Source organism: Corvus kubaryi, unplaced genomic scaffold (genome assembly GCF_017639235.1).
Source record: "Corvus kubaryi isolate FWS band 111438036 unplaced genomic scaffold, C.kubaryi_AGA036_p1.0 137, whole genome shotgun sequence".
NCBI lineage: Eukaryota > Metazoa > Chordata > Aves > Passeriformes > Corvidae > Corvus > Corvus kubaryi.
In genome coordinates, this window is record NW_024580671.1 from 16,538,704 (window position 1) to 16,561,369 (window position 22,666).

The window sequence follows — 22,666 nt, forward strand, 5'->3', positions numbered from 1 at the left end:
AGGCACTATCAAATCATTCTTTAAAGGTTTTCTCTATTACTGCTACACATAACTTCGTTGATTTTTTTTCTCATCTATTGTTACTGTAGAAAGTATAATACAATCTTTACTAATATATTTTAAACAAGTATGTGACACAGTGTTACAGGAGAACGGTGGGTGTCACTGCTAGGGGCAACTGGCATCTCCATTTCCCTCTATTTAGTATGTACTTTGAGGACCTTATTACAGGTTGTTAGGTCACCATGTTCTGAGCATGTCTTGTTTGCTGAAACAATTTTTACTTGTAATAGTATAGCCTGGACTGAGTTAAAATGTTTTCTAAATTACATCAGCACCATCTAAATCCAGAATCTTCAAAGAATAACTAGATGCAGTCTTTTTGAAACCTCCCATGGGAAAAATTCCTTCCAAACACATGAAATTAAAGCCAATAAATGACTAAGGCATCAGATGCAGAATTGAAACACTTAAATCCAGAGTTATGGTCCTACTGCTCAGCTGTTGTATAACCTTGTGGATAATTCCTCATTTGACCTGCAAGTTCTTTGTGAAATACTCTTTTCCTGCAAGCTACAGTTGCACATATCTAAATCAGAGCACTGAACAGAGGAAGCTTTTAAATTTGATCTGAATTACCAGAGAGTGACTTATACTTATCCCAAAGGATCAGGATAGTCAAAACATCTAACTTGTTTTAAAATAGCAGGATTTAGTGTACAAGCACCAATGTCGTTAGTGAAGTCTGTAGGGAAGGAGAAGATTTTGATCCCAGTTTCCTGCTCGCTCTTTGGTTTCTTTCTGGATCTCAGGAGTTTCTAGGGTTAATCCATACATCCCAGATTGACTCCAAGTACAAGAAAGATATTGACTGCTGTGGCTAAGATGTAAAAGAGAATGGTAACTTACTCCTGTAATTTACACAGCTCCTTCTTCATTCAGAGTGCTCAAGCATATTCTAAAATTTCCTGCTAGACCTCAGGGGTTGCAGACAAAATGAGTCGTTTCCAAAACCTGATCAGGTTGGCATAAAGTTTAGCTATGGTATTTTGTAGGAGGCAATTCTCAACTGTATAGCTTAATTTCATACCTCTGAGTCACATTCATGTTCTTCAGATAGAAATTTTGAGTCCTTAGGGACCTCTTTTGTAAAACACCCAGTCTGAAGGTTAATGAGTTTATATGAGGATACCTGAGATAACATTGAGTATATGACTGAGTGAATGGAATTGGGTCTCTTCTTGCCATCTATTCCCTCAGTATCTTTACACACACACACACACATATATACCAGTAAAATCTCTGGGTTTAACTTACCTGGCCATTCATCTGTCTGACCACTTTTGTCCACCCAACGCACCCTGGTCTGTCCATTCTGTTGGGGTTCTGTTCCTCGGACAGACAAACTCCTTTGTGCCAGCCCTACCCAAGCTACAGGACAGCAACAGGCAAAGGAGACATGATGGAGTTAAGGCTTTGGTTCACTTGTCACTCTGTCTGCTGGTCACACCAGTAAAATACAATGTAGTTTTCAGGAGCACATAAATTCGTCAAATATAATGTAGCCATTTTTTACTATACTGCATTTCAGTTCCCATCAGTCGACCTTGGAGCCACTTGCTTGAGACCTGATGTAAGATTTTCCTTTCAATGAGAAAAGGTCTCTTTTCCATTGCATACTTGATCATTTTAAAACATTTTATAGACTCATTTTTTCAGGCCTTCATCTTGACATTCCTTCATGAACCACTAAAGCTGAAACTCAAAAAAAGCAGCCTCATCAGGAGCTAAAAATATGAAACTTAATGGTAGAAATTAGGGAAAGCAATGGAAATTATTCTAAAGCTTTTCCCAGACTTCAGTTACATGTGTGCCTATATCCTCTTGCCTGAAGGCATTGCAGCGCAGGTGTTTGGGTGTTTGGGTCTCTCATTAAAATGAATCTGAGTGATAGCATCACCTTAAAAACAGCCATGCTTTTAATTTGTTTATATTTGTAAATTCACAAGTAAGCTTACAGGGTTCATTTTCTTTTGCAAAACTTGTCTCAGATGTCTGTTAAAGCTCATACACATTGAAACTTTTAAGGCTTAGCAAAAAATAATTTGGAACTCTAAGATCAAAAGATTATCATCTGAATCTAATGTCTACTTTTTAGCATCTTAGAAAACTGTGAAAATTTGTTCAGTTATGGCCAGGTGAATTCTTCAGTAAACAGGTCAATAAAAGCATATAAATCCCTTGCAGGGAAACAAATGTTGTAATATACCCTGGGTTTATATACTTAGGGCTAGCTCTAGTACCAACTACAAGTACCTACACTTTATGTTTCTGCCTTGTTTCCTTCCCAGCCCCAGGAATGCACTGGCCTGATGGAAGCACCCATGGGTCCTCAGAATGGCTACTCGGAGCTGCCTGGTTTCCTTAGTCAATACTAAACCTGCAGGCCAGCTGTGGCCGGAGTGGCACCATTGCTAAGGCTCACGTGCCTCGGTGCACTCAGGTGAAAGAGTCCCAAGTGCTGTGCCAAATCCCGCGCCGATGACAGGCACCTGCATTAGCTCTTTCAATGAGCTGTGCGCTGTGGTACTTTGCTGCTGGTAGTGATACAGGCAATGTCTTATTCACTGAAATGTTCACCCAGGGAGCTACACAAGTTGTGAAAGCTGCTCTCTGACTCTGCTTCAGCAGGCAGCTTTTAAATGAAAAATGAAATTATCTAGGCAGAATGCAGGCAGGTATGTAATCAGAGTGTCCTGCTCCCCCCAGAAACACATGAATGGAATCATGCTGTGTTTGACAATATAGCAAATTGCTGATTGTGTCACCCAAATGGAGAGAGCTGTACAAGGGGTGCTTTACCCTGTGCTGGTAGCCTGTTAATGAGAGCATTTTCATGTGCCGGGGAAGCTGTAGATAACAGAATACAGCAGAGTTTTTTCCAATGAGAGCAACCAGCACACCACATGTACAACAACTGAGACAGAACAAGACATGCAACAAGGAAGAACAAATGCACATCTACATTCTGCTGGGTTTGACATTTGTATGGGTTTAACTGGGAATCTGTGTCCCAGGCTCACGAACTAATACTTACTACATTTAAAATATATTACATATAACAATAATACATGCCTACTAACCTCAACATAATTAATAGCACATAATATTTAACTTATAATTTGGGAAGGGACTACTAATGCAGGTTTGCCCCAAGCTGTGGTATGGTCTCCACAACCTTGACTACATTACAATAGTCTCAACAATGGTCAAAGATTTACCTGGAAACTGCATATGGATTGGCCCCAGAGGAGCTGAGTGCTTTAACCATGGGACTGCTGTGTGAAAGAGGAGGTACTGCCTCTCCTGGTCACATTTGGTTAGTGTCTCCCTTCTAGGAGGAATGCGGTGGGAACTATTAGGTTGAGCACTGCAGACTTGCATGTGAGCGAAATGCTAAGCTACTTGCATAGTGCTGACACCAATACGCCTTGGCCATGGCAGTTTGAAAACCCAGAGAATGCTAAATGCAAAGGTATATGCTCATACAGACTTTTAAGTATCAACAAAGAAGAGTGAGGTCAGGCCTTGTACTTCTGGATCTCTTACTTGAAAACTTTCAATGACTACATATACCAGGTGCCAGTTGAATACATATATCCCTTCAAATGTCTTGCATTCAATATACTGTGTATAATTAGGTAAATTCAATAGCTTTCTCCAGGTTAGACTGTTCTGTTCCAAGTTGCAGTGCTGTAAATCCAAATAACTGCACTGAATCTGCTTGTCAAACCTCTTTTTTAAAATCAGATCGAGATGACTGACCCCAGTTCTGTAACTAAGCCACAGCATGAACTATTTCTTCTAAAGAGGTAGTTTGCATACGGAATGCATAATTTTACAGATTTTCCAAGTGGCTGAGACCTAGGTTTTAAACAAGGGGAAAATACCAACCTCTGAAACATTAAATGGGAACTTTCAAGCTTATAACATACAGTAAAATATTTACTCGTAACGAATAGTGAATATCTTGTGGCTTAAACTAATTTGCAAACACTAAAAAGTCCAAAGCCTAGAAAAACCTATCTTCCATAAATACCACTACAGATTGTCAAAGTACCATGAATACTTTGTGCAGTTAGTATGATGATGGTAAAGGATCTTTATACATCTTGGTTGAAAAGTGAAACAATATATCCACTTGTTTTGTGTCAGGCAGGAAACACATTTTCATATGATGCACAGAGATTATAGCATGAACTAAGATTAAATATCAGAATAAAATTCCTGTATTTTCTGGATAACACTGTAAATCATATGCACTGAGCCCCATTACAACTTTGATTGGGAGACTCTAAAATATAAGCAATCAGCTCTGCTAGGGAAAATTCTGTGTGTGAGGACAAAATACATATTAAAGGTAATAATTCTACAATGTTGGTCTTTTAGGGATCAGCATATATAGGTTTGAAACTTTGGGGTTGTGTTTTTTGGGGTTGGGCTTTTTCACCTCTTTCTTTGTAGATTGGTGCGCAATCAGCATGGGAATGTAAGAAGTTTTCTGAATTTGGGACTGAAGAGGTAAAAGGTTATTATTTATTTGGTTCTTCCAAATTGGAAATAAGTACTCTGAAATCTGTGGAACAGCATCCAGATGAATCCAAACTTTTGCTTTCACAAAGCTACTCTGGTAATCATTCAGTGGCATAAAACATGTTTTTCCAGTAATGTTGTGCGTAATACTTCAGTGGTAATTATTGAATTTGGTGAATTTAGTACACTAATTGTGCTTTTACACTTATCAATTTACTTCAGGTTTTACATGATGGTTTTTTTCCAAACACATCTGAGAAATGTGTGGATTATAATATGCCACATTGATCTCATTTATTTCTGACAGCTTAGAAAGAATATTAATTCCTTTATGTTGCTTTCTTTTTACTAATTGTATGCAGTATATCAACAAGTCTTTTTAAAATTCTAATGTATAGCATCACTTGATTTCAAATCACATTACAGAAATAAAACACAACTATGTAGTAATTGCAATTTTATGCTTCAATTCTCTACCACATCCGAGCATTTCAAGATTAGTCTATTGAAGATGATTGCCTCTGAACTATCTGATTGTTGATGGTTTACAGAGACTTCACTTTCACCCCAAGTATTTACCTGATCATATACACCTTTTTCATACCCTTGTTAGATACAGTAGAGGAAGGGGCTTAAATAAAATTATGTTGGTTGTAATCTGCCTAAAGCAAAAATATTTTAGTCTTGAAGTTTAAATACTTTTGTTCCCATTCTGTGAAGAATTCCAATTATACAAAAAACTAAGTGGGTATTCCCAAGTATATAATGCATAAACCTACCCAAAACCCCTCTTATTAATAAACCACTACATTTAAAACAGCCTTTAGTCTGAAGAGACAAAGCAAAGCAAAAAGTGTGAACATAAGTACTGGAAAACATAACTTTAAATTTGTTTTTGCTTAAATAATTTTATAAGGTCATTAAAATAATAATAAACTAATTTTTGACACATTCTCGTAATACCTTCATTATCCACCATGAATCCCTTTAAAACTCATTTGTGCAAAAACATATCTCTTTTGAAGAACTCAACATACCTGCAATATTTTTCTTTGGATACTGAGAACTCATACAGCAATGTACTCAACTTAATAACCTGTTCACTCCGCTATGGAGTCAGTATTTCTGATATGTTGTTTATTCACCTATATTCTGGCCCTTCTATGCCATGATTTCCGGCTGGAAATATGCTTAAGGATGGGAGCCTGTCCTTTTGCTTGCATTGCACTATTCTGACTGTGCTGTGCAGAAGCATCATTTAATAGGCACTTACTGAAATGCAGGCAAAGCAGGCGAGGCAGAGTGTTCCGTCTTTCCCTGACTGCTGTATGTCCTTGTCAATATGTTGCTCTACAAGCAGGGCATACAAGACACCTACAGAAGACCTGTGAACGAGCCACAGCAGTTTGGTCCAGATAAAAATAAAACCAACTGCAGCAATACCCTTTGTTAAGTGCTGCTGACTGAGTTGGAGCCCGGCTGAGGATTCAGCACTGAGATTAAAAAAACTGTAATTTTCTGACATTGTTAAGTAAATTACTTTTAGTGTTGCTAAATATGTTATACAAGAACAGCATGGCATGATGCTTTCTTGCCTATAAGATCCTGCCTAACTGCAAGCATTCGCACACATTTCAAGGCACCACTTCTAAACTGGCTCCTCAAAAGAAAGACGGGGGCGCAGAGGCAAAGTTAGCCTGCTGGGGAGTGTGGTGCCCAGAGGCACCCCGGCCATGCGCTGAGGGAAAAGCCCGGAGCGGGCGAGGCGAGAGCTGCTCGAGCGCCTGCCGCAGCCTGCAGCTCGGGCGGAGCAGCCCGGTCCGTGCCCCGGGGCGGCCCGAGGCGAGGCAGCGCCCAGTGCCGCCGGCCGCCTCGCAAGCCGCGGGCCGCCTCCTTGCCGGGCGCCCGCCGAGGCCGCCCTCGCGTCCGCGCGGCCCCGCCGTCACCCGCCCGGCCCGTGCCGTGCCTGTGCCGGGCCCTGTGCCTGTTCCTGGCCCTGTGCCTGTTCCTGGCCCTGTGCCTGTGCCGGGCCGTGCCGTGCCGGGCCGTGTGTGACGGCCCCGGTGGAGCCCCGCGCGTGCCCCCGGCCGTTGTGGAGCCACAGGCGCGTGGTGCCCGCGGTTCTGTTGGCGCCCGCGGTTCTGTTGGTGCCCGGACGCGGCGCTCAGAGCTGCCCAACCCGCTCCGGGAGCAGCAGCACGTCCCGCGCTGGGAGCACTGCGCGTCCCTGCCGCCGTCTCGGAGGCTCCTGGCCGCAGCCACTGCGCGGGGCGACCGTGTCTGCCTTAAGCTTGTCCTGGTCCTCTTTGTTTGCCTTGCCCTGGCCCTGGTCCTTACCCTCATCCTCATGCTCATCCACATGCGGAAGCCTGCCTGCCGGTACTTCCTGCTGCTCGTAGCCCCCAGCAGGGCCATGTCGTGGCAAATGCCGCAGATGAGAGTCGGGGGGCCCCCCCCTCAGCAAGAAGTGACAGCAGTTGCCAGGCGGCAGCAGCACTTGAGGGCAGCCCTGTGCCGCCGCCAGCGGTGCCTCGGAGCTCAGTGAGAAGGTCCAGGCCAGGCTGCAGCGCACGGCTGCCCGCGGCAACCAGGCCTGGCTGAAGCCGTGGCGCTGGTACCTGAAGTGAATCAGCATCGATGGGTGAGACAGGAGATGCAGATGGTCAGGCAGTCGAACAGCTTGCGCTGGTAGTTTGTGCAGCTGCAGTCATATAGGTTTTGAAGAGTAGTGGAAGGAGCCGTGAACAGCATGGCCTCACCTCGTAGTTGAGGCTGTACTGTGGAGGTCCCGTCTAAGCCGAGTTCTCCAAGGCTTCTGTGTACTTGGCTTTGCTTGCAGCATGCTTGTAGGAAACTGGGACAATCTGGACGAGATGTGTTTTAAAGCATGTTCAGACCATGCTGTGTGATTCCGGTTGGCTAGTGGAGCAGCAGAACAGAAAGTCCATGTTGGCATCTGGCATAGCAGCAGGTGCCAACAGTTCCGATGGCGTTGGGGGGGTGAGGGGCCTGATCTTCCAAAGAGACAAGACAGAAGAGCTGGGGAATGGTCCTGGAAGTCCGGCATGGCAGCCTTAGAGTGATCATCTCTTGAGAGCTCAGGTGGCCCCCACCTGCTCAGGCTGGGACATGACCCCACCCTGAGCCTCATTTTGGGGACCCTTCAGGAGCTGTTCCTTCAGGAATGCTGCATGGATATCTACATAATAAGTTAGAGTTTTAAACTTGGCAGCATTATGTCTACAATAAATTCATCATATGGTTTAAATGAAGTCTCTTTTCTAGTTCAGATAAGACTCCTGTCTCTTGCCTTTTTTTACAGAGACCAAGGTAGAAATCAGGAATAAACTTGTGGTTTCCAGGGCAAATTGATGTTAATATAGCTGCAATATTTATTAATTTATGTATAATCAGTGTTTCTAGAACAAAGTGTTACAACCCTGTGTTTCACAACACACAGAGCTAGACCAAAATAGCAAACTAGCCAGATGTTTTGTCAGCCCAGCATATTTTCACAAAACAGCTTTCCATTCTGCCAGCAGCAGCCACAGCTTTGGTTACTTTTGCCACCCAACCAAAGCAATTCACCTCAGCAATTATCATTTGCTGATTAGTTTGAGTTACATGATCATAGCTGAGATTTTGGCAGCCTGTTCTGGAACAGATTTATTAACGATGATCAATTATGACCAGGTGGAATTTCTGTCAGATTTTTTTTTATTGTTGCTTGACAATATATGGGAAGTCTCCCATTAGATAAATGCAGTTAACGAGCTGACCCTGCCATCTGCTGTCATTTCTGCTGCTGCTTCCATGGTTTCCTGCCTGCTCAGAGTCTCTCAGGTCACTCTCTCTCCTTCAGCTCAGCATGGAATACAACTCTTTCTAATGAGCCCACAGAATGTTGAGGACTTGTCATTCAAGCTGTGCCTGGTTTCATGTAGCACAACTGCTGAAAGCTTCACTTGCAAGATCGACTGGTGTTATCTTCAGTAAAAATAGCACTGAACCAGAAAGGGCTCACTGAGAGAATTTGCAAAATCCACTGAGTTTCCCAGTTTTCAAGATAAATAAGTGTAGAGTTGGTGAGAATGACAAATAGCAATTTTGTCTTACAATTTGACATTTTGATAGTTTCTGTGTACTTTACTTTACAACTGTGTGCAATACTGTGACAGCTAGTTGTGATACTCAACATATCACAAGTACATCACTGCTGCAGCAATAAGGACACCAAAGAGAGGGCACCCACCATTCCATGGTGCCCATCCATCTCCATACCTCACCACTCCTGAGGCACATACAGAAGCACACTTCCCACAGCAAGATGGAACTTGCCTATTTTTTGTCCTTGTGCATGGGTGTGAGGCACCCACAATGAACTGAATTTTAGTCTTTGAAGGTATGGGTTCAAGAACTACCTAGAGAATATATATGTTCTTCTCTGAACATGGAACCATGGAATGAATGGCCTGGGTTGGAAGGGACCGTAATCATCTGGTTCCAGCCTCCCATGCTATGGGCAGGGACACCTTCCACTAGACCAAGTTGCTGTAAGCCCCATCCAACTTGGCCTTGAACACTTCCAGGGATGGGGTATCCACAGCTTCTCTGAGCAACCTGTTCTAGTGCCTCACCACCCTCACAGTAAAGCATTTCTTTCTAACATCTAACTAAACTTTTTCAGTTTGAAGCCATTCCCCCTTGTCCATGACCACCCCTGGTGGTGCACTGACCAGTCTTTTGTGTCTTACTTCTGCTGTTCTACCCTATCACAGGACTGAAGAAAAACAAACAAAACCCTGAAAACCACTTTCTTTGGGTACAAGACAAATAGCATAATTCAAATCTACACAGGCACCAGAGAAAACCATTTCCCAGCATTATCTCACACAGAGGGGGAAAACCCACTAGAGCATGTGGTGAAAATACAGTATTTCTCAAAAAGCAACAAATATTCCAGAAGTCAGAATTGATCTTTATGGCCTGAAAACCAATTTTCTCTCTTTTTTTCCCCTGCTTGTTCCCCTATAGCCCCTGTCTGCATGTTCAAAGTAGCAAGTTATGACTTGCTTTGATTTTGCTTGCTTATCATCATGCAGCTCAGGTTTTACAGCTATAAAGAGTCCACTGAATTATACCTTCAGGGGGATTGACAAGATGTACTTCAGTTCTGAGACAGAACTTGGAGGGGAAACTATAGATGCAGGAAAACTCCCCTTGGCAACATAAAAAGCCTCTGTCCAGTGTGCACAATCTTCCTTTGCTGAACTTGAAGGCCTGAGAAGAGCGCAGCACAGTAATATTTTGTTGCTTCATCTCCTAATACACTAGCTGAAAAAAAGTTGAGTTTATTGTTATGTTTTATTCCTTGTAAAATGTTTTGTGGTCACGTTAGACAGTTTTATTTTCGTCAGGTGGGACCAAATTCATTAGGTAGCAGCTGCCTTCACCCAGTTCCTCTTGGACACATGCCATTTCTAAAACCTTGGTGTAAATCTTCAGATTAATTCTAGTGGGTGCTGTATCACATCCTTTGATTTACCACAGCACAGTATTTACAAAGATGAACTGAACATCCCAAAAAGAAGCACAGAGGTCAGGCTGCATCAGCCTCTGCTCCAAACAGCACACCTGCAGCAAGCTCTCCTCCCGCAACACATGGCAAAAAGAGACTGCATGGGAGTTCAGATGGACAGCTGGCTCTCCAGGGCATATTTAGAATTTAAGAGCAAATCATTGCACAAGTTACATCCCTTGAATGTAAGGTGGCCCAAAGACCCAGAGTAATGGTCTCTCAAATCAACTTAGGCTTAAAGGGTAGATTCAGCATTTCTTTCCTGCCCCTACCCATGCTCAGCAACCCTAAAATAAAACCTACACCCCCCACCCCGTGTGTCTACCTGGCGTTACTTTCTCCATGAAAACATCAGGAAACAAGGCAAAGGATTGCCATTTATACAACATGCTGGGACTGAGCCTCACGCTTTAGCAACACCTCTTGAATTTTAGTAAATTAGCTTAGTCCCTGTCCTTGAGCTATTGGTCTATCTGTGAACACAAACAGGAGTAGCTTTACAGGTAAACTTTCCCCTCAGCTTTTGTTCCCAAAGCCCTTGCTGATAGTCCCCCCTGGGAACAGTTGCTGTGCTGCATCCCCTTCAGGCTGTGCCTTTGAAATATTCCCCACAGGAAAGGCTGAAGTAGCTCCTCGATGATGGTCTTTCTTTTGAAAAGCAAGAGGAAACACTTCAAGGGAAGTCAGTGAGGTCAACAAAAACCAGCAGTGTTAGCAGTCTCTCACATATAAGCAAAAATATAATGCAGAGAGTTCCTCTGCAGAATTTTCCAGAAGCAAAATAAATTGGAATACACAAGTGGATGTAGTTCCAATAGCAAATCAGTGATGTAAAACATTTAAATATTTAACCAAAATTTCAGTAGCTTATGAGCTATCAGAGAAGCAATATAGTATGAAATTTGGACATTGATTTGCTCCCTAAAAATACTGAGATGTTAACTGCAAAATGCACTATTAGTTATGCACTATAAGAAAATAACTGTTTAGCAGGGAAGTATTAGAATATTTTGCAGGGTTTTGCTATTTAGAAACTTTTCCTTTTGAACTCATGACAGTCTTCTCTATCCTCTGGGGAGCCATAGCAAAAGAGAAGGCCCACCTCCGAGGCCTTTTTAAATTAAAAACACCCCCTATTTCTTCAGGACTTCCAGCTTCTCTTCCACTCCAGTGGAAGCTCAACCAGTAGTTAAGCTGGTATAACATCATGCTACAAAATAGCCTAAAGAAATATACTTGATGCTTCAGTTTCAGGTAACATTTCAGTTTCTCCCACTATTATGTCTCCTGGCTGAGTCAAAACATATCTGGATTAATTGTCAGGCCATCAAGGGTTTTGCCTAAGTTTTACTTGCACTCCTCTTTTTTTTTTTTTTCCCCCTACTGTTGACCTTCTTTTCCCTTCTTCTAACACAGTCTTCCTGGGATGAATATGAGTCAGTTCAAGAGGAGTTCTGAACTGTGTCCTTAACACAAGTTCTAACCTGGGTAAGTTTGCCCAGCTGTGCCTGGAAGGCTCATGTCATAGGTTGCATCCCCACTGAAGTCCAACAGCCCTCAGCCTGTCAAAACAGACCAACCAAGTTCTTCACTGAGCAATCAATTTTTAAAAAAATATTTAATTTTCTTTCTTCAGCAGCCTTATTTTACCACCCAGGATGAGTCCCTAACCTGCTGCTTATTGCGCACATGAGGTATGCAGCTCTAAACCTTTCCTATTCCTGAGGTTTGAATAGTTTAGCTGTTTAATCCCCAGATTTTTTTTGTTAATGTTAGCCAAAGTAATCATTCTAGTTTCTTCTATGAAATATAAGTCAAAAGTTGAATTAAAATGTTAGGGAGAAGATAAAGACAAATTCAATTAATATGAAAAGGGCTTTCACCCACAGAATCTAGTTCAAGGTCAGAATCTCAAGGGACCCAGTGGCGACCTTCCACAATGTCCCACCAGATGGGACTTTGCCCTTTGGCCAGCATATGTCAGGGCTTTGCCTGAATCATCAGAAATTCCAGCAACCAGCAGAGTTCTGGAGCAAAGATCTGAATCTGTCAGCACCTGAGGTTACTGAGACAATGCTGCTACATGCCTCACTGACCACAGTTATATTCAAAACAAGATGCTTCTCATCATTTATACCTCAGGCATTGACTCCTGCCTATTGGTATGTTTTTGCTCCATCACTGTTCTTTCTGCAGGTGCTGTTGGACAATCAGTGAACAAGAAGGATGGTCAGGCAGGAGGGCAAGGTGCCACTATCGTACAGAAGATTTACACATAGCTATACCCTGTTCTGTGTGAACAGGGCTGTAACTGCACTGCCCTGAAACCTTTTCTACAGGGGGTAGCTTCAGCTTTGTGCTTCTTTGAGGACACAGCAATTGGCCTGACACAGCATCTGACCTGGGACATCATAACTGAGTTCACTCACACTATGGAGCTATTATGCCATCATAAGAACCAGCCTGAACTGCATCATTTCAAAGCCAGCCAGCCAAGTTTGAGGCTGTTTCTCTGGCCTCCCAGAGACCAGCATCTCAAATATGGTATTTGAATACAAGATTATGTCACCTATTATGCACATTGGCATTCAAGCTATTGAATGGTAAGAGCAAATCGTTCTCATTGGTCTTCCTGTATGAGCTTCTGAATTACTCACCATCATCCAGAAAGTGATAAAATTGTATTTATGACTACTACATAAAATTCAAACATGACCTTTATTTACATTAGGTTTTCAAGCAGTGGGCTTTGCAACATACATAACAAAATTTCATACTACATTTTTTATAGGTAATCAGGTTGAAAAACTGATCTACAGAATCAATTTGTCAAAACTGGCTAAGCAGAAAATGTGTCAACTCGGCTTAGGAGTACTCTGTCAGTTTTACACCATTTTCTATTGTTCAGAGTATTTCTGATGTCCTGGTTATAAAAACAGAATGCTCATGCAGGTTAATTTACAGTGAGCTCTCTAGTACATTTTATGTTCTTCACTTGTTCAGAAGAGCATGTCAATACTCTCCCCACCTTGTCTCACAAAGCAATTACGGGTCCAAATAGGGAGAAAACTTGAGCTATCAGGAGATTTTTAACAGAAAAAAAAATAGATTTAGCAAGGCAAGGAGTCAGAACTTTCATTCTCTGACTAACTGAATTAGAATCTCTCATTCTGTAGAAAACAAGTTGTACTGTAAAGATTAAACAAGTTCTTTTATTTCATACTAACATTATGCAGCAACCAATATGAGTGTCTAGGTAAACAGAGACTTTGTGAAATGTTTTGCTGCAAAGCTGACCAGTAATGCACGCAAATGATAAAGTCATCAACTCTGCTTACTGCCAGAAATAAAAAAAAAAAATGGCTTCAGGAGCAAGTAACACTGATTCATACTGTACTGTGCTCAGGCACTAGCCGATAAAATCTATTAAACTACATGGGTGGAAAAAAAATCAGAGCAGCTTTGTTATCTTACTTGTGACACCTTATTTAAATTTCAGGCATTACTTCTTTATATCAGCATAAATATGTAGCCTTCTACAGGTTTTATGATGTGGTTACAGAGAAAAATGTTATAGTAGAAAGCAACAGCTAGTTCAAGGAATTTCAGACATTGAAATCAGCAAGATACAAAGCTAAAATTCATATGTTCCTTTTCAAGTTATGAATACTTTCACTAAAACATAAATATTTTAACATATATTATTTTTTTCTGACATTCAAAATTGTAAAGTCAATATGGCAGAATTATTGTTAAAAGCACATATTTACAAATATTCTTTTTTCCATACATAAAGTATTTGGCATAATTATAACAATATTACTGCATACACAACTGTTTGCTTCTTTTTCACATAATGGTACACTCCTTATTAAAATTTACCAATTATGTACAAAAATACTTGAACATTTATTATAGAAAACTTCTATAACTACTGTCAACAGCTTGTAACTGCTGAAGGTTTAATTGAGAGAATATAAAAAAGTGGTCACTTTCTTCCAGTTAAACTATCAACAAATCAAACACAGCTAAGATCAACATGAGCTTCCCAACAAAAGAGGGAGAATATATTTAACAATATGATTTAAAATGCAGTTCACACATCTGTTCCCAAGCACATTTAAACAGTCAATAAAAGAAAGAGGATACAAAACGTACATACAGAAGGTGCTTTTGTTTCCCTTCCCCTCCACATTCCTATGTCTTGGCATTAGCTTTCCAGAGCTCTTCAGATGCCAGTCACTATAATACAACCTAAGGCCAAACACCATTCTCAACAATAAAGATGATGGTGATGAACTCAAGCTAAAAAGCAAATCAAAACCCTGGCTCCAATGGCACATACACATCCAAGGAACTGTTCAGATTTTTTGCTAGATTTTTTCAAAATTATTAATGACCTTCACAATTAGCTTTTGAAATGTATGGATTGAAAACCAGCCATTTGTATTTTTAAAAATTGGCTCATTTAGTGAATTGCCTTGATACTAGTCAGTACTGACTCTTGTACATAAGTTAAATGAACAAGTCATTTGTACCTGTTTCATACATGGATTGTATTCTAGGGTGAACTTTCAAGAACAGCAGAGAGCCTTCACTAGGAAACTGCTAGCTTTAAAAAAACCCCCCCAAACTTAAAAAAACAACAACAAAAATACATTAACTGGAAGAATAAAAGTAAATTGCATCTCAAAAAGGAAAAGGATGTGTCAGGTACATACACTAATGGCACAAAACCTTATCGGGATTCACCAGAATGGTGCTGTAACGCTGAATGAAATACAGGTATCTTCCCATCGTAAAAATAACATAAGCCAAGTGTGTGTTTCAAAAATTCCAAACCACATTCTTACAACAGTCCTGTGCTGTAAAACTTGCATTATATCTCAGTTTTGCCACATACATTTGAAATGACCAACCTGTTTATAAGATAAGAGAAACAACTTCCAGCCTACTTGCAGAAACATCCTAGTCTACAGACTACTTTGTTAGAAAGCGTGCATTTATCTCTAGTAGTAAAGATCCAGTCAGTGTATTCTGCATTTTGTAAGAAGCATTCAGCTAACTCAGATGAGAGTTCTAAGGTTTTAGATTTAATTTTTTAAATAAAAACAAAGTACAAATAAAAGCATTTATCAGTATTCACCACCATGAAATTAAAAAAAAATCCTCTCATTCATGCTTCCTATTATATCTGGCAACCTAAATTAGTAATTTCATTTCAAATGTGCAACATAATATTAATAAGCATTTCGAAATTACTCAAAAGAAAAGGTGGACAAAATATTAAAGTGCCTAACTAAATGAGTTTTACCATTTTTAAAAAATATTATTTCTTAAACAGTAAAGAATGTGTTGCAATTAAATATAAAAGTGGCTTCTCATAGCTGAGAGACTTTGCGGGGCAGAGGCCTGGGCCGGGGAACCTGCTCAGTCCTCCTGCTGCTGTTTTCCAGGTTGTTTGGCCGAACCAGCTGTGGCTTGGGTGGCAGTGCCGGAGGGTCTGCGGCAGGCGGGATGGAGAGGCTGTGAGGTAGAGGAACGGGGCGTTTCAAAGTCCGCTCATACACGCTGTAAGGTGGCGGGGTTTTGCTTTCTTTTCTCACAGGCTCCTCAGAAATGCTGTAGCTTGGGACAGTCACTGCTGGTTCGCTGCCTTGGCTTTCAAAGCCTGATGTCTCTGATGTGCTACATCGGCTGAGCGAAGAGATGCCGCTGCTGTAACTCCCTGACAGCGCCGGGGAGTTGGATATGAGCCCCGAGGAATGATACTCCACTGGAGACGGTGTGAATGATTGCACAGACCCCTGCTCAAAAGAAAGGGCAAAAGAAGAATTTGCCTGGCATATAGGAGGAAGAGTGTTTCTGTGCTCAGACTGAAAACATACATAGATACAGTGCAGGTACTCTGAGCTTTGACAAACAGAAATGGTTGTGCTCCTGTTTAATCAAGACCTGGTAAGAAACTAATAAAAAGCTCATTTCAGTAGTGCCTGGGTACACTTTAGATAGCGGCCATGCCAGTGATTCATGTAAGTGGAAATAAAACTCTTTTTAAATGTTATCTTCCTATCGTAATACCCTGGAAAAAATCTGGAAGTCTTTAGAATGCACCCTTAGTTTTCCCAGATGGAAGTGGAATGCATCACCGGGTGCAGGGCATACCTGGGGGTGTCCTGCCCCCTAACGCCAAAGCCCAGCCACTGCTGCTACTGCAGGCTCTCGTATCCCAAATTCAGTTTCCAAAGCTTTTCCTCACAGCTTTTAGTGCATTGCCATGCAGTGAAAAGTGCATTTACATCATGACATCATTTCCGAGTGTACCATAAAATCAGTGTCGGAGGGGTAGTACAAAGCAGGTGTCAAGGTAAGAGCTGCTGCTGGGTGCCAGCCCCCTTCTCTGCTGTTCCTGCTCCTATTCAGGGCAGCAGCAGATTGGTAGGAGATTAAAGCATCACCACCCTTCCTCTCCCCCATCTCCCAGGTGTTCCTTAGACACACAAACACAACACACCACATGTGCCTCAGGGACAAGGGCCATGTGGAGGACACAGGTGGCCAGTGGCTGCACCAGCAGTCTCACAGGTCAGTGAGGGATGCTGAGAGACTGGGAGCTGAGGGCCCAAGCAGCAACGACAATGCTGACGATGAATTAAAGGCAGGGACAATAAAGGCCTACCTACAGCTATCGAGCAGTTCTATTCCAGTGAAGCAGCTTCAACTGAACACTGTAAAAGGTAAGCCCACACTTTCCAAGTTGAAAAGTTTTTGCAACATATCTAATTATGACTGGAGTCACCTGAGACAATCCAGACAATCCTAAAACAATCCAGGACTCAGGCTAAAAAAGGGATGGAGAAATCACAAAAGACAAATTGCTCACTCCCATTCTTGTTAGACTGGTTGACACTCAGCTGCTCAGCTTGAGGTGAGAGTGTGAGCCATGCAACAAAGGATGGGAGTGAAGGAAGAGGAGAGGGGGCAGGGGTGTACAGAGCTGACTGCACTGACTTTTTTCTGTTGAGATAATTTTAGTTATCCATCTAGGACTGGATACACAGAGCACTGAAATCAATGGAGAAAAAAAATCTTCATTTATATCAGTGGGTTTTGTATTAGGATGATTTTTCTCTGGCAGCACACCATTAGAAGAAAGGCTAAAATCTTAGCCCTGTATATGGCTATGGAAAAGCAGAGCAAGTTTTTTTTAAAGCTCAACACTTGGTGAAGACATTTCAGACTTTCTGAGGAGCCTGTTTAACTATTAGTTTCATGTTCCATTCCTCTGCACGTGAGGAGGCTGCAGCTGCACTCCTACTCCCACAAACATCCAGGGTCAAGGTTCCAAGCACACTTGGTACTTGGATTAAGTGACCATATATCTTTTTAGGACCTTTGCTTTTGTCATTCAGAACAACAGTAAATATACGTAAAGCCTGCATGGGTAAGCACCTGGTTTCTGACAGCAGTGCAGACTGCTTTTAAAAGTAGCAAGTAACAGTCTAGACACCAAAACAGTCTGGAAATTCATGGATGCTCAAAGTGAGATCCAGCAGTTCTCAGAAGTATTTTGGACTAGCATTCCTCTTCCAAGCAGCAATGCAGACTTTGGCTGTAAAATGCTTAAATTCTGTCCAGACCTATAGAAGAAGAATGTTAGGACAAGCTTCAAACATCCCTAAGAATCATCAGTACTGTGTCCATTCAGGATGAAAAGGAAGAGTAACTCATCTTTGTACAAGATCCTAATGTTCTAAAGAGCTTCCTAGTAAGCAATCAGGGCAACCCAGGGATTGGTGCTCACTTCAGCAGAATGGTAATATGACTATGGGGCACTCTGATGGCCAGCAGAATTGCTTTGTGATGAATTTGGACCACTGTGCAGACACAAGCAGAAATGTTACATGCTTATGGGAAGGCAAACATGACAATGACTGTGGTCATGTAATTAGGGACCTCAAGGGGAAACGAAATATTTTGGGGTGCTGTTTTCCTCCTCAGGCAGTGTGTACCTCTGCAGTATTAGTTAGGCACTGGGTTGCTGAGGGGTTACTTTGGCAGGGCTGCCTCCCTCTGTCCTTGCATCTGAGTGCCTGAAGCACCAGTCATGCTCCTTTCTATTTGCTCTCCTTCCATGTTGTTGACTCTTGTATTTCTACCTGCAGAATCATCTCTGCTTCAATGGAGTGGCAGAGGCTATCCCCCAAGACCAATGTCATGCGCTCTGCCAACACCAGGGTTTGCCTGGAATAAGCAGGCTGCATGTTTGTGTGCTCCAGTGCTTTGGAAAATACAGATTTCCCAGTCAAGTTTTTCAACAAAAAAGTGGGTACCAATATGTGGGTATCAACACACACAAATATCTTGAAATAGAAATAAAACCTGCTCAGTTTAGCCTGGATCTCAAATTACTTTGGATGTTTAACTACCAGAGAAAAGCCAGTGCTTATTCACAGCCTATGCTTAATGTTTCCTACTGGCAGGTGTCAAACTACTTGCAACTTCTTACAACCTCCCTGGATCATCCTGCAGAGGAAATGGATATTAAAATGATTGAAGCAGGGAATACTCTCTAACAGACCCTCTAATCTAACAGCTCTGAATGCTGGAAGAATAAGACAAATGGGTTGTACAACAGGTTTTCCTTTGCTGGAACCTCCCCTTCTTCCACACTGGAGACAGAATACTGGTTTTTGTATAGGTGTATGATAAGAAAAAGAAAACATAATATAATCCCAAATAATGTACATTAAATATGTACCATCTACCCCACAACACACAAGATCCGTCCCACAAAGGCAATTCACTGCAATAAGACAGTACCTTCATTGGTGATCTGCCAGCAGGAGAAGGGGAAATGGAGGCTATGTGTCTTGCTGGTGATGCTGTAAAGTTAGAAAGATTTCAGTGCACTTGTGGCATTACAATTTTCATTAGGAAATCATTTTAAGTGGATAGGAGATCATTCGATACATAAGCATTATCTCTAGTTCCCTTGGCCAATGGCTGTAAATAGTTTTAGAGGTCTTGTTTATTTTACTTTGTTCTCTGGATTATCTTGCAGTACAACTTAGTGTAAGAAATTTCTCCATCTGCCTTTTCTGACAACTTTTATATCACTGTAAATTGATTTATAATCTACCAAATGATAACAAGTTAAAAAAAGAGTCAGTATAACAACTTTTCCCTTTTTGTTCTTAAGAAATATATTATGTATTTGTAAGTCAAATAAGGAAAATAGAAAATACATAGTATAATTATATCAAACATTTACCTGCAAATGTACTAGAAATATGCCTGGACAAACTCAGAGGCATAAGTATAATATGCAAGAAGTTTACTCGTTCCCTTGAGAACAATTATATTTATAGCATCACTTGAGCAGCCTTTCCTTTAAATGGAAATTAATCTTTTGAAAGGCAAAATGGTTATAGTAACAGAACTCATGTACTTTTGTGATTGCTGTGCATTTGCTGGCCAGTAAGATTCCTTGTGGTTAATGATCATTTCTGATTGCTAACCTACAATTATCATAAAATCACAAGACTAAATTTGATCATCCTTCCTCATACTAGCAGGAACTGTCTGAAAATTATCATTCATTAGTGAAGTATTGGAAACTGCAGAGAACATTAATGAGATGCAAATACCTGCAGAGGCAGTTCTACAACCTTTCATATAAGAAATCAAATAATAAATTAACCTGCCCAAGAAATTAAACATTAAACAGAGTGGAAAGAATCTAAGCCCTCAAGTACTGGATCTGAAATGTCCATTAATTCACCAGTCTGTGCAGGTCTTGGTGGTACAGGAGGAGATATAAGCTTTCCACTTTCTGATGTGTTTCTGGCTTCCTTCCCACTATCCAGGCTCCAGCTGCTGGGGGTGGAGTTTACAGCTGGAAGAGAATGAAAAAACTGACATAGGCATCAACACTTCCAGTTCTCTGACTTGCCTTTATCCATGAGGGTAAAAATAGACAAAACGCCTAAGAATTCAATAAGCATGCCTGAAAAGCTTTCATGATTACATCTGCACTTGCAAAGCTCTTAAATAGCAGCTGTCAATCTCATGGATGCCTGATGGATGCACCTGGCCCTCAGGTCAGTTTGTGACCAGCAGTGGCGGCCATCAACAGCAGCAACAGCTGAGATTGCACTCTGGTGCACTGCAAATCCAACCACAAAGGGAGATAAGTTTGAAACCTGTTAATATAATCAGTTTATCTTTGCACCAGACTCCTATTTAGAGGTTTCCAGACAGAGTGGAATAGACTATTCATACGCTGTTTCCATTAAATCATTTTATATACAGAAGGGACTAGAGAAAGGAACTTGCCAAATTCCTATCGACCTCCTTCACAAAGCTTTCTGTGCTAACAGTCTTGTGTTCCCTGCATAGACTACAAATTCAGAATTGAAAGAAGGTGGAAAGAAGGGCACAAAATGGAGGGAGTGAAAACTGGAAGAAATTAAAAGTATCTGACAGAAAAAAATATCAAATAAAGAAATTATTATGGACTGAGAAAATTTCTATACACTGTTTACATCTGTGGTCAAGGATCTCTGCTTGATCATGTGAATTGCCTATCACCTTGACATGCATAAAATTGGCTGTTTTCTTTGTCTGTGTTGCCCTGACCAAATTCTATGATTTTAACTGAATGATCCCATAAAGTCTGGAAGAGCTTCCTTGATAGAACTGGATTATCTCATGTCATCAAGAAGTCACTAATATTGGAAAGAAGTCAGACAGACAGGGAATTTAACATGGACAGGACAAAACCTAATTTAAAAAACACAATCATTACACCTCCTGAGGAAAAAAAAAAAAAAGAGTTGAACTGCTTCAAACTTTCCCATTCATCTCCCAAATACACCACCAAAAAAATCCCTCACCTTAAAAGCCTCAAACCTCTTGCCCTGCCATGTCAGTTTCCTTCTTGTTTACTTGTTTCAATTGTGAGTAGAGAATCACATGCAAGGACCCTGTGTTTATTTACAAAAATGAAACGAAAAAGCAAAGTATTGTTGCTAAATGATGACATCAAGTATTACTATTGTAGCCCCTCTGAGAGCTCTCAGGACTGCAATCCTACTGTACACCAGACTTAATACAGTAAGTACAGTAAAAATAATACTGGTCTCATATCTGAAACAATATTGTTACAGTATAATTGCACTTTAGTTGACCCTGGGATCAATGCACAGAATAATCTGGTTTTTAGAGGATCATTTTGCTTTGCTATTGCCAAAATATGCAATACGGTATTTGCTTTTATTGTAAGCTGTCACCTAACAGTATGGCTTTGCCCTCATCCTAGAATCACCTGGCACCAGACCTAGGTACTTCAGTGCCTGAATCTCTTGACAAGCCAATTTTTTTTAGTCATCCAAGCACTCAGCCTTCAGGAGAGAACACTTCATTTTAATAATTCTGTGATGTACTTGGCTGCATAGGCCAGTGGAAAAGTTTTGCTATTTCCATGTTAAATTATTTCATATATTTTTCAGTCCTGTGAAAAAATTCCACCTGTATTTTCATAAAATGTAAACACAAAAATACCTAAAAGACCCAGCTCTTACTAAAGAAAATCTCACTCCTGGTCAGTTCTTATTACAGTATATTCTTAAAATAGTTACTTTCTATACACTTACTTTACTGTACCCTTTATTCAGCATACCAAGAAGATACCATAATGAAATGAGCATATTATAAACGTGAGGCACATAATGAAATCATGGTGAACAATTACTATGCCAAAAATATTGGATTTCCCCATGTGCAAAATTATAAGAGGCAATAATTTTTATGTGGAAAAATATATTTCTCACTTGCCCTAATTAAAAACAAAATCCCCAAAAAGCAAGAAACCACAAACTGGTACTTTCAATCAAAGTGTAAGAGAAGTACACACAGTTGTATTTGGTAAAGAGGACCTGCTGGTACCAAACTTCAGGACTCTGTTCATCTCTTTACCTTCTGGAGAATGGCACAGGCCCCATTCTCCAGAAGCTGGCTTTTCACCCCATATGTCTCTCTTGAAAAGCAAAAAGGACAGGTCTCACAGGCAGCCTGCTGCAACCTGCTTCTCCATCACCCCCCTCCTGCAAACTTCTGGGCCTTATTTGAGTGAAACACTCAGTTCAAACACCATGTTCTCCCCTTTTTGACAAAGTGTTTTGAAACTTAGATTTGTTAGCGCAATTTATTTAGTCAGTTAGAATGTTTTGACACTTGGAGATGACAGTATGCACTCAAAAGAACTGGCATTCTACATGAACATGATGGAGTAATTAGATTTTCCTTCTTCCAAGACTGGCATGTTACAGCATTTCCACTGACCTTTGTCAGAGCCGGGCAGATTGGAATCACTTCGTGGCAAAGCACCATCTCCAATATGATTAAAGAGCATTCTCTGTAAATTGAGAACAGCATGGTTTACACATAGCTGCTGTTGTATTTCAGTAGCCTTTAACAAAGCAAATATATTTT

At 41.0% G+C, this 22,666-nt stretch overlaps 2 protein-coding genes across 8 annotated transcripts in view; both read right to left on the reverse strand.

Annotated features, from left to right (window-relative positions):
• The window catches only part of IMMP2L (inner mitochondrial membrane peptidase subunit 2), a 427,594-nt gene extending 420,508 nt beyond the window's left edge, over window positions 1–7,086 (reverse strand). The window contains exon 1 of one of the 3 annotated variants that reach the window (XM_042018035.1): window positions 6,931–7,057. In XM_042018035.1, coding sequence (XP_041873969.1) covers window positions 6,931–7,008 — 78 coding nt within the window. In that variant the 5' untranslated portion in view covers window positions 7,009–7,057. Of the gene's footprint in view, window positions 1–6,930 lie in introns of all 3 variants that reach the window. The other 2 variants (XM_042018038.1, XM_042018037.1) reach the window with 2 other exon arrangements.
• Window positions 7,087–12,870: 5,784 nt separating this feature from the next.
• The window catches only part of DOCK4 (dedicator of cytokinesis 4), a 233,550-nt gene continuing 223,754 nt past the window's right edge, over window positions 12,871–22,666 (reverse strand). For all 5 annotated transcript variants that reach the window (XM_042018041.1, XM_042018044.1, XM_042018042.1 and 2 more), the window contains 4 exons: window positions 22,517–22,589; window positions 19,956–20,069; window positions 18,995–19,056; window positions 12,871–15,978 (listed from right to left, as the gene is read on the reverse strand). In XM_042018041.1, the coding sequence (XP_041873975.1) occupies window positions 15,553–15,978; window positions 18,995–19,056; window positions 19,956–20,069; window positions 22,517–22,589 (675 nt within the window). In that variant the 3' untranslated portion in view covers window positions 12,871–15,552. The remainder of the gene's footprint in view (window positions 15,979–18,994; window positions 19,057–19,955; window positions 20,070–22,516; window positions 22,590–22,666) is intronic.